Source organism: Saimiri boliviensis, chromosome 5 (assembly GCF_048565385.1).
Source record: "Saimiri boliviensis isolate mSaiBol1 chromosome 5, mSaiBol1.pri, whole genome shotgun sequence".
NCBI lineage: Eukaryota > Metazoa > Chordata > Mammalia > Primates > Cebidae > Saimiri > Saimiri boliviensis.
In genome coordinates, this window is record NC_133453.1 from 95,168,156 (window position 1) to 95,181,058 (window position 12,903).

Below are 12,903 nucleotides of genomic sequence, written 5' to 3' on the forward strand. Positions count from 1 at the left end.
TTAGACTTGCATTAACAGTCCTGTAACAATAATCTTCTGTTTGGCGATGGTGCCTATAATTTCTTCCTGCTTCAAATTCCACTCCATAATGTTGCCATGAGAATCTTTACGGCTTTGATAAAGTTACTTCCCTGCTAAAAAAAAAAAAAAAAAAAAGACCTTCAGGGTCTCAAAATTGACTAGAGACTTAGGATAACACATCTTAATATGCTATTCAAGATTTTTTTTTGAGGGGGGGTTGGTTTCAACCTTCCTTCTCATTGTTTTCAGAACATAAAGTTATTATTAGTTAATAAACTGGAAATCATCATCCATATCTTTTAGGGATAACTTGAAATTTCATGAGGTATTACCTGTTTTAATTTCCTTCACATTGTTTACTCTATGTAATTCCATTATATAGCCCTGAAAGACAAAATAAGACAAGTAGAAAACAGAGACCCAGTTAGAATAAATAATTTGCTCAGGGTCGACACAGTAAGTTCTCCTAAGTGCAAAGTGTGCATGTTTTCTGCCCTTTCACGTTGCTCTGGCTCATTCACTCATCCCCACAATGTGTTCCATGTGATACCACTTTCTGGGGAGCAAGTTTTGTGACTTTGAGGTCCTTGGGCTGAGTCCGCTGAGCTGTTTTATTTGGTGCCCTTAAAAATCAGATTTCACTTAAGATCCTGCATTTCTGGCTTTTCATGAAAGAGCTGAAGGTCTGGCAACATTGTGCCCACGTTCCCACATAAGCAGCATCAGCTCCAGCTGAGTAGAAACCGACCCTTTTGGCCAGGCGTTGAGCTTGACTTTTCCACAGCTGCTACCGCTTCGTACGCCTGCTCTCTGCTCCTCTCGACTCGTTTCTATGACTGCCCAGCCCTTCAGGCATCTGAGTTTGCAAACCTTGGTTGAAAGAAAGAAAGAAAGAAAGAAAAGCCATCTATGTCCTAAAGATAAGATCAAACAGTGTTAAAGATAAAAAATGTGATTATTATATTCCAAGAAAGTCTTCATTTTTTGGTATTAAGATGTAAGTTTCCCAGGAGAAAGTTGATGTTTTGGTTTTATTTTTCATTTTTGACAACAGAGCAATTTGACCCAGAACCCTTAGCAACAGTCCTTTTTGGATGAAAATCTTTGCCGGGCCTTTTAATTAGGAATTGACAGAGTGATTAACTTATAATTCACAAAAATAAATGTGGAAAAGAGAAGTACAGGTCAAATTCTAGCTGTGTTAAACTGTAAGGACAGCACCATTAGCAAGTGATTGCTTCCTTTTAACAGCTTTTAAAATTTTTCTTAATTGGATCTTTTGTTTTCTAATTGGATAGGGAGAACCATCATATGGCTTTCAATTATTAGCTGTGGCACGGTGATCCTGTCGTATGGCACATTGCTAAGAAAGTCAGACTGTCAACATATAAGATGAAATATATACCATCTCCAAGAAGTTTTTTGTGTCAATAAGAAAGAGGGGAAGGAAACCTCCCATGTCCTGGGTAGGTAAAAGCATGCTGAAATGGGACATAGTAACTAGCTTGATTTTCTAGGGGCTTATGTTTCCATTCTACAGACTAGGTTATAATTTCTTAAAATGTTTCATCGTCATAATTAGAACTTACCCAAAGAATATAAAATTATAATTTTATTCTTAGAAAGTGTTACAAATTTTACGAACACATATAGACTCACACATAAACACGTACATGAGAAAATGCTGCTCTCCTCAAACTAATTTTTCCCCTGCCCATTGGTGAATTTAGAGATTCTCTAAGAAACAAAGTTTTTCTATAGCTTTCTGACTTTACAGCCTCAATGGAATCCCTTTGGCCTGCAGGATTAAATCTGAGTATTTTATTGTGGTCTATATCTGATTCCAACATCTTTCTGTAGCTTTATATTCCGAAATTGCTAGGCACTTCACGCTTTATTCAATGAGCTTCTCACTTTTCCTTGAAGATGTCAGGTCTTTCATGACTCTGTTCATGCCATTTCTGCTTCCTGGTACATCTTCAGCATTTTTATTTGGTAAGTCTTCATTAGTCAAGATTAGATTGAAAAGGTTACCTTCCCAATGAAGCCTCATCTGATGCTGTAACAGAGTCAGAGGACAGTTACTGTCTATAACTGAGTTTTTTGGTCTTCTGTGAACCACTGAGCATTGTTAATATCTCCCGAATAGCTTCTGTTCAGTTTGCCCGTTCATTCAACAATACGTTTTGAGCATCTTTTATGTATAGGTACTGAATCCTGGGTCTACATGCTTACCAAGATGGCTAAGGTACTTTATCTTGTATTGAACTGTAATTAATAATTAGGGATAGTCTCCCTCACTGGGCTGAAACTACAGAGGGTAGAAATATTTGTCTTATTTTGTACTTGTGTCAGCAGTGCCTAGAATTTTGCATAGTTCAAACTAGGTTATAAAGAAATGCTCACTGGCTTTTCATGACTTCTTGCTGGAGAATATTGACCAGTTTTATGAAATGTATCCTCTTAGTCAACCTAGTATACTTATAATCTCAGCTTTTAAACATGGAAGACTTGATATGTCTACCGTTGCTGTATTTGAGATGTTACAGAATCTAATAACTTTTTGGTGTAACCCTTTTTATTCCTTTAGTGTGTTAAGTCAGATCCTGTGATGGGCACTTTGGCTCAGCACCTTGGAATGGCCTTTTCCCGGAGAGGAAACATTCTCTAATTAAATGTCCTTAGCAGGCAGGGACAGGACACAGCTGGGGTTTGAATCAGGCTAAATCCCATCAGATTGAAAATCAAGAAGCTGGTGCTTTTGAAGATTATAAATCTGGAAAGCAGCAGAGACAAGGGGCTGAGAGTCCCTGCCCAAAGCAGGTAGTGCCACTTCTCTTTGGCTTTCAGTGCCACTTCTCTCTGGCTGATGCTTCCAGAATAACTTTAAAGATGGACACGTGTGAAGGGATAAGATTTTAATGCTAGAATGACTAAATCTACTCTCCCCCAACCCTTCAAAAAGGAATCAAAGGCTTGGGAAAGACCTAATTGAGAGTATGGAATGGCATGGAAATGAGAAGGACTTGAAATAGAATGCCAGAAACTCTTGTTTCATATCTCCATGTTTTCCTGAAAGGCATAATTATAATTTTACATTTAAGAATCGATTAAAGCTGGCAAGTCTGCCGGCCCGCTGTTACTGGTGACTTCAGATCATGGGGTTCTGATTCGTGTGACTTTTTTCAGATGAAACTGCATTTCAGCATGTATTGTGGTGGCTTCTCTGTTCTTGGCCACAAGCCCACTTACTGGCGCCATTGCTAAAATGAAGACATTCAAGAGGGGCAAGGGAGTCTTCTGCTTCCTCAGGCAGCTCCATGGATGCTGGAGCTGCCTGCACATCTGGCTGGCTGTTGACCAGACTCTCCCCCTCTCCTGAATACTCTATCTAGACAGACAGCCTATGCTGCGGAGCTCATTATTGCTCTAAGTATTTGCTCTGGATCTGTGCTTCATGCGTTTTATTTACATGCTTTATTTTTCATTTTATGAACAAATCGATAACTAGACTTACTCTTTATCACACTGGATTAGTTTTATTTATTCCATTCGAATTTGATTAAAAAGCTGTCAAACATAAGTCTACATTTTTATCAGCAGAATACTTTCATAAAACCGGTATGAGATGTGTTCAACTAGAACATACTTTGCAAAATAAAACAATGTTTGATATATTCTAGACAGTTACCCTTTTGTTTATCCATGACAACTGAAAGTAACCATCAGATGGATAAAGCAATCTAAGTCTAGTCAAGTAATCCTTAGGGCATATGAAAAAAAAAGCCTTTAAAAAAAGTTCTTTCTAGATGGATTTAATGTAATTCAACAATAAAGCATCCTCAGAAGCATAATAAAAATTCTACATAAAATGACATAGCCAGGGAAAAGGAAGATATACAGTTTGATGAAGATTCAAAATGGATGGTAACATTAAAAATGAGCAGTCATGCAATTCCTGTGTAATATAAAGATCAAAATTGCAGGGCACTAATTTTGCTTCTAATTTATAAGATAGTATGTTTATGGGACTACAAATAGTATTTATAAAAGAATTCAATGGCAAATGCTTTGAACTGTCACTTTTCTTGAGAAAAATTGCCATTCAACATGTTATATTTACAAATTTCACTGCATAGCACTGCAAATAAATGGACTATATTTATATATAAAAATGTTCTGGAAAGATGAAATATATCTGTTTTGGTTGTGAACCTGATCTCCATCATTCTATTTACAAATTATTAGCGTCTGCCCTCCTACCTCTTTGTGTTCTGTGTCCAAGTAAGAGTATGGAGTCATGCCTAAGGCAGCACGGATATTGGGGAGGCACATGTGTGCACATGCACCCCTACTCTCAACCACATTCACTCACATCTCCACGTACACAACCACACACCCAATGCCCTGGAGCAGCATTAAGGCAATTTTTGAATCTGTGCTATTCTTTGCATGTTATTTAATAGCATGAGTTATGCATAATGTGCTCCCAGAAGTGCTAGAAGGCATAACACTGAAGGGGTTAATGTAGAACACATATACACAAATATTGTCAATTATTTTATTCAAATGTTTGGAACTTAAACACAAGATCATCATTAAGCTTTCACAAAATGAGGCATCTGTCGCTTGAAAGGCAAAAAATATTTCAGAAATATGTTTACAGAAATGTAAAAATATTAGGCATCAAGACAGATGTGAATGTATTCAGTAGCTTGTCTGTCAGTCTTCCTCTGAGCTGAAGATCTTACTGTACTCGCTCAGCATGAGCTCAGCTATCTGGTTCTGGTAGACCATGTGGATCGCCATGTTTCCTGTTTCATTTTCAGCTCGCAGAAGGGTGGGTCCAAATACAATCCCTAAGCTTTGTGTCGACATGAGATTCTTGGAGGCTTTGGCCACTATCCTGTGGAGAGAGAGAGAAAAAAAATTCCACTGGAGTTTGAAGTGAAATTGTACTTTGGAGTGATTAAAAAAGGTTTCTCGTTCAGAAAAAAATAACTATATTAAAACACTATTTAATTTTTTATCCTACATACTTTACTGTATGGAATTAGAACGTATTAGTTTTGGTGAAAGGATACATTGCCTTGTCCAACTTTTTACCACCACAATACCCAGGTATTGTGAGTACTCAACAAATATTTGTGAAATGATTGAGTAAATATGTTAAACAGCAAAAATGACTATGAAGTTAACATGATTCAGCCTTTGAAATGCTTGGCGACAATTGAGGAGACAGGTGAGAGGCACGCAAAAATACGTAAGAATCCAAACAAAATGCCCAGAACAATATCTGCATAATTAATAGCTGAAGGTAGACATGAGGGTTGAAAAAAACTAAGTTGTTCATGATTAGCATTGAGTAAAGGATTCTTGGCAAATGCTGATTGGAATATGTTTTGTGGAGGAGATAGGTTCTGAGACAGTTTGGTATATGGCAAAATTCTAAGTGTCTCCATTCATTTGGACAGCCAGTTTAGTTTATACTGCAATAAAATGCAGAATCCTGTAGCATTTGCACAGGAAAAGAGCCCCACTGGAATCAAATATGTATTTGCTTCTGTGAGGACCCTATGGAGAGCTGGAATACCAATGAAACACTAGGATTGGGTTTTATTAATGGTAATGACTTGCCTGTTCCAACACAGGACTCCTAAAAAAGAAAATAAAGCCCTATCCCAGAAACTGATAATTAAAAAAGTAATACGGTTCTGATGGCTAAAGCCTACTTGATTTTATATTAAAATTCAGAAGAGTGGGGTTTAAGTGATAAGGAAATAAGGACAGCATATGGAAGAACAGGGTGCTAAGAAATATCAAACTCTTTGTTCTACCAGACATCCCAACCCAAGGGAAATAAGAGTGTAGACAATAAAGCAAGGCAAAGGAACACTTTTTTTTTTACAAGACAGTGGGATCTCTGGCTTCAGAGCTTCGTGTGGAACACTGTTGTGTTGGTTAGACTTTAGCAGGCCTCTCTGTTTGGCCTAAGTGGGCCTACGTATCTCTGAATCACAGGAGGCAGAAAGATTGGCATTATAGTAGTCCCCCCATCTCTTTAGGGAGTATGTTTCAGGATCCCCCCTCCCACCCCTCAAGGATGCCTGAGACCTTGGATAGGACTGAACCAGATTGCCATCAATTAGAACATGTTTCTGTTCCATCCACAGATGTAATGCCTTCTCCATCTTAACTCAGCACTCATCATGCACTGTGGCCGTAACTTTTGCAGCCTGAGGTAAAACAGCAAAACTAGCACAAATTTATTTTTCCTCCTTGACAATTTCACAGCTGTAAGATTTAGTCTTACAATTATAGCAACCTCATCATACAATTTTTATTCTTTCCTTATTAAGTCGAGACCTTCCACCCTTTCACTGAAAGGAAGCATGTTATGACTTCTCTTTGGCAATCTCTATTGCCAGCATCACTGCTCTTGCGCTTTGGGGGCCATTGTGAAGTAACATGAGGAATCCTCGAACATAAGCCCTTTGATGCCACAACAGTGGATCTGCTAACTGGGAGGGCGACTCTGACTAACGGCGCTGAGTACAGATAGCTTGAAGACTCCAGACAAAGGGAGGAGTTATGACCCAGGTGGGGGAACTCATCATGTGCTTCAGAATGCTGTGCCACCTATTAATTGTATATTTCTGGAATTTTCCATTTCATACTTTCAGACTGTGGTTGACTTTGGATAATTGAAACCATGGAAAGTGAAACCACAGATTACGGGGACTGCTGCATTTTTTTCCCCTTCACAAACCTGAATCTCTGAAGAACCACTTTTGTGACCAAGAGGCCATGCTGTCCATCTCTTGAAAGAGATTGAGCAGGGCCAAAGCCACGTGCCTACTGGCTGTACCTGCCCACCACCAAGCAAACTCATGGCATGTACTGTGGTTCGAAAAGCATATTTGACCTGACCGATAATAACTGTTGTTCTAAGCAATTTTATTGTCTCATTTCATCATCATAACAATCCCATGAAGTAGCTTCTACTATTAAGCTCATTCAACAAGTGAGAAGACAGAGGCATAGAGTGGTGTAAGAGCCAGTGTCACACAGAGCTGGGGTTCAAGCCCAGACAGTCTGGGTCTGCTACCTGTGGAAGCGTCACTGCCAGTGTCTGTAACACCTCCTGGACCTAGTAACTGGGCCTGCTTTTCACTCTGCCACCTTCCACGTGACTATATGGTCCATTGTAAGAAGGTCTGAATTTTCATTTTTCTCTCTTAGAATTGTAATTTCTAGTGGACAAAATGACTCGGTAGATTAGCTTATTAGATTAGTAGATTTCTTGTGGGCAAAATGACTCAAATTTAGACTGAATATTCAGTATACACTGCTTCTCATATTCCCTTTTCTTCTGCTTTAAGAAGAGGGCGTTTGTACATGTGAGCACTGTTGGCATGGGCACATTTCTGGAAGGGATTCCTATGTTTTCAGAGCATCAGTGAATTATCTGAGACTTCAAATTGAAAGTTTCCTTTGGAATATAAGGAGCTGTGCCACTTTGCTATTTCATTTGCCAAAATCCTATTGAGTGAATTAAGCTTCCTCCTATCTGTAGAGGGCAAGTGGAATGGACCTTTGCTTCTCTTTAACATGCCCATCAAACTCAGTTTAAGATTTGTCCCGAGTCTCTCCCAGACACGCATATTGTGAAAGCCATTAGTAAGTCAATACAGGAAATGCAGGTTTTTCCCTTTTGGTTTGAAATTAATACCTTTTTAGGATTAACTCCTTCATTCCTCACACACACACATTTTAGAGGCAAATATGGAGATAGATAATGTAAATAATCAGTTGAGTACTTATTAGGTGAAAGTTGTTTTAATAACTTTACATATTGCTGGCAAGTGTCTAAATTGACAAGATTTTCCTAGCAGAGAACAGGGCTTAGAGGTCATGGGCCATGGAGAAGGTAGGAGCAAAAACAAGACTGCATTGAAGGTACAAAGTGGGTATCTTGGCCAGGAGGGTGGTAGAAGATTATTAAGACTTGGAGTCTAGGAAATCTGAAAGGGCAAAAGGATGATGTAAAGACAGAGGATTGAAGATACAGTTACCTATTTAATTATGGCTATAATTTTAGTTGGCACAGAGACAGTGAGATTAAGGTATCTGGGAACCAAAACTGAGTCAGATCCACAAAGGCAAGGCTAACAATGGCGGTCCAAGAGCTTATTAGTGGAGGGACAGTCTGAGGTTATGGGAGTGGAATCTCGAAGGAGTCTATAGCTTTGAAGGAGCTTAGGTGGGTGGAGGAGTAACTCAGCTCTGAGAAGGACTCAGGCCTTGGAGAGCAAGAAAACTGAAATGGGGCTAGATTATTTACTATTTATGCAGTATTCTTTATATTTTTCCAGCTCAGCAAAAGACCTGGTCTCAGAAACCAGAGTACGGCTAAATGTAGGGGAGGGAACCAAGGAAGTCTGAAGGGGGAAAGAGATGAAGACACAGTTATAGAAGGAAGATTTGGAGGCTAGAGCTGTGTGTCTAAGTGCCTCCCTGGGGGAAGCATGTGTCTGCATGTCTGAGTGCCCCCTGGGAGAAGACTTCTCTATGTTGGCCACTGGGCCATTGTGGGGGACTCCTGTAATGAATTTCTCCAAATGCATGTTACCTAAATTTGCTGTGGAAAAATGTTCATTTTGTGCTTTTATGCCTGTGTAAATATAAAATATTAATTCTGCCTCAAACCTGAATCCTTTTGTATCCATTTCCCTGCACATTTTCCATTTGCTTTTAATATAACTTTAACTTATGAATGTTTTAAATAATCTCATTGAAGTAAAATTTTAAAAATAACACAGTTTTGTATTCCTGTTATATTTGCATTATTGCAGGTTAAGTTTTTTCAGCAGGTTGAAATTTTTTCCCTGAAGTAGGAAAATCAAGTTACTTATAGTAACTTTTAGGAAAATTAAGAGTCATTAAGAAAGAAAGTTAGTAATAAAATATAGTATTATATGCAATGTAGGCTATCTTGCTTATTCGCTATTTCAAAATTTGTATACATATACGCACATACACATGTATATATATTTATACACACACACACACACACACACACACATATATATATAAATTGGTAATTTATATTCTAAATATCAACCAAACAGTAGTTCATATGTTAAGAAATCATTCAGTTTTTAGGTTAGAAAAGGTGAGGGTAGAGATCAATTTGGGGTAGAAGTTACCAAATACTGAAGTATATAGTTCATGTTGACTGACTAATACATTCTCATATTAAATTTTAAATTATGCATGGATAGACATTTCCAGCAAAGAAGGCCCCAAACTGGGGATGTCTGGGAAAATGTATTAATGCTGTTATAAATGTCATGATTCAAATGAAAACTTATGTATTCCCTACCATGCTGGACTCCTAAATAGGTAAGTGGTTGATTTAGAACCACAGAAGGAATCAACCACAATTTCAAAAATATAGTTAGAATACTTTCCTGCAAAATATTATTATCTCTTTCTTTTTATATCTAATTATTATTGTATATATCTCTTAACCTCACGTTGATAGATATAATTTTCACTCTTACTATGGGGAGCAGCTGGGCATTGCAGATGCCATTATTTTGGAAGGTTTCAACTAGTAAAACATGTAGGAAAGAAATATAGGCTGCTGGAAGAAATAAAAGCCTTGCATGGAATAAAATAATTCAATTTATTGTCTTAGATGCAAAACTCTCAAACAGTCAGTTGTCCTTCAAGTAGCTTGAACTTCAGTTGAGTTGTTGTATTGTTGGAGAGGTAAATCTGATCCAGAAACCATACATATTTTTATCATGGTTTTGGCAATACCTTTCAATAAAGTGGGTTCTGTAAAACACCATTTCTCTGATAGGCCACATGAAAACGACATTCCAAAGTAAAGGTTTTGGAGAAAACTGAGTGCCACTTTTCTTCTTGGACATTCACAATTATGCACAAAAGCATAATAAAGGCTCTGAAAATTCCTGCAGAAAAAAAAATACCTTTGCCTATCTTTAACTTGTGTTCTCCCTAAATTACCTGAATTTTGTACAGAGATCCTCTTTTTTGAGTAACACTGAAGAGTGTATATTAAGAAATGCTGCTCTCATGTGTTTTGCTAAGGACCTACCATTATATAAGTCTCAAAATGTTGGGAATTTATCCTCCTACACCACCGTGGCTTCATAGCTCTGTAGCAGCTAACTCAGAAAGAAGTCAGACTGTGGTCATTCTGGCTAGTCCCACCCCTCTGGAAGGGCTTCGGTTTCATTAGGCTCTTAAACTTCATGACTGGTATTATAAGTTTTGAGCTACCATTTAACCTGTTTTTAGCAAAGAAATGAAAGAAACTCCACTTTTATGACAAACGGAGGCCAAAGGGCAAAAGAACTAACCTGAAAGAGAAAGGTAAGAGAAAGACATGGTTGAGACATTAACGTACACTGAGCTGACGGTGGGCAAGAAGGCACAAAAACATTTAGACCTTATGTCAATATTTGGGAATTCTTCTTGATGTATATTGACTTACCATTGACTCCCAAGAAATCATAGCAAAGATACCTGATTCTAAGCAACATGAAGAGCTCAAAGTTTAGTGCCTCTGAATGCTTAACTAATAGAAAAAAAGACCCCATTTCAATTCTTGAGAAAGGCTATTTATTTATACTTAGTTTTAAATAGCCTGACAAAAATAATTATGATTTTATGAATTTGTTCATAAAATAGCACTTTGTACATATTCCTGATAAAAGCATTTCCTATACTACTAAGTAAACTTCAAGTTTATAAAAGCTTAAAATAAGAATTCATTTTTCTAGCAAAAGCTGAAAAGTGATATACAGTTCATGGCATAAAAAAAAAAAGCTACCTTTTGTCAGGCCCAAATGGGAAGAACAATGATCCATCAATTTAAGTTTATTTTAGAAACAATTTACAATCCAGTGCTACAGATGTTGGACCCCCGGAAAAGAAATCCTCTCAAAAAAGCCTTATGCTGGGTAAGTTTTTCCAAAAATGAGCTGAATTGCTAATTCAAAGAAATTTCTTAGTCGCATAAAATCACAGCCAAATGACTAAAACTGAAAGAAAACTTTGCTATACAACTAAAAATTAATGCTGAATTAAGAAGACCAAAGCATTTAATAATAGTTCAGCTCCAAACAGATTTATGGATGCAAACTTTCTTTCAAGTTTGTGCTTTGCTGTTACCACAGTGACTTGCAAAGTTTGTTAGAAGCCACATAATTGCCTGCAGGACAATTCTGAAGTTATGAAGGTGTATTAGAAACGCTCTCCTCTGTATCTGTAGAATGCCATGATTTTCCAACCCTCATAACTTTAGGATAGTTTTACTGGAATGGAGAAAGTGGTGGTAAATGTATTCCTGCCATCAGGTCACACCTGGCTTGCAAAATATAGCTCAGCCACTGCATGTGAAATGTTAATTGTGCCTTTGACCACTTAACTAAAGAGAGGCTGTTAAAAATAGAATAAATTTTCAATATGCTCAACTTATGTTTCCTATGTGCTATAACTATTTTGGGGGGGGATCCATGCTAACCATATGCTTGCCTACCCTCAATTTGCAGAAACTATACTGCTGTCTACACTGGCCTTTTTATAAGATTGAGGACTTAGCAGAAATTCCACCTTCTTCTTTAAAGTTGTAATTGTATGCCAGAAATATTCTCAAGTATTGCAAAAGCAGAAGAACATTCACAAGCGTTTTTGCATTTAACATTAGTGTGTTTCAAGGTGGTCATTCAAGATAATGCAGCCATTTTTATATGCCAGTTTATATATCCATTGGCTTAAACAAATAGAAAAGTCTTCAATTTTATATCTAAACATCATATTATTTTCCAAAATAACTCATCCTAAATAGGAATTATTGCTGTATTCTGACATTTTTGCTTTTAAATAAAAGCAAAAAATTATAAACCCATTGCTTTAAAACTATGTGTATATAATTTTTAAGTACATTATAGCAAAGGAGCATTATATGGCAGTTGAGTAATGATAACTACCATGGCCAGATTCTTCCCATTTATTGAACCTCTTTGCATTAATTTCAATGTAGAAGATCGAAACATTTGTAATTATTCACTTTTTTCATATTTTTATTGATTGAGCATTATAGTGATACTCTAAAGTATCTCTAAAGCAATATTTAGAATATTTAATAAGATGTGAGAACTAAAAAGTAAAAAAAGCAGTGGCCCATAGGCTTTAATTAATAATTTATTTCTAATCAGAGTATGTGTTCTGTAAGGTGATAAAAACCACAGATAAAATGGAATATCAGAATGAAACTCCTGACATAGTATATAAAACCAAAAAGAAAAATTTACAGTAGTTGCTGTGTGTTACTATTAATACCTTCTATGTGCTAATCACTGAGCTTCAAATATATCACAAAATTTAAAGGCAGATTTTAAAATCAGCTTTAAAATTTTTTGATGATAAAGAAATGCATTCTATGAGAAAATTAGAAAAGGTTAGAAGAGTATAATTAAAAAACACTGGTAACTCAATGTAACCATTTATGCATAAAAATCTATTGAGTACTTACTATGTGTTTGACACTATTCTGGATACTAGGGATGGTGCAATGAGTACAATAGACAACATCCCTGCCCAGATGAAGCTTATAATCTAGTGGGAAAACAGACAACAAACCATACACTGACTAAACAATATATACTATGACTTCAGGGCCTGAAGTACTCCAAGAAAAGCTGAGAAAAACAGAAGTAATGGTTCTTCCACCGACCCTAGGGAGCTTTAAAAAAAAAAAAAACACTGATGGCCTGGAATCCATTCCCAGAGACTCTCTTATTTAATATTGGGCAAGGCCAGGCTGCCTTCATTTTTGAATAGCCC

General features: G+C 37.0%; 1 protein-coding gene across 1 annotated transcript in view; it reads right to left on the minus strand.

Moving 5' to 3' along the window:
• Nucleotides 1-1,701: 1,701 nt before the first annotated feature.
• The window catches only part of ARHGAP15 (Rho GTPase activating protein 15), a 645,891-nt gene continuing 634,689 nt past the window's right edge, over nucleotides 1,702-12,903 (minus strand). Inside the window, exon 14 of the mRNA XM_003921995.3 lies at nucleotides 1,702-4,927. Within this exon, the coding sequence (XP_003922044.1) occupies nucleotides 4,744-4,927 (184 nt within the window). The 3' untranslated portion in view covers nucleotides 1,702-4,743. The remainder of the gene's footprint in view (nucleotides 4,928-12,903) is intronic.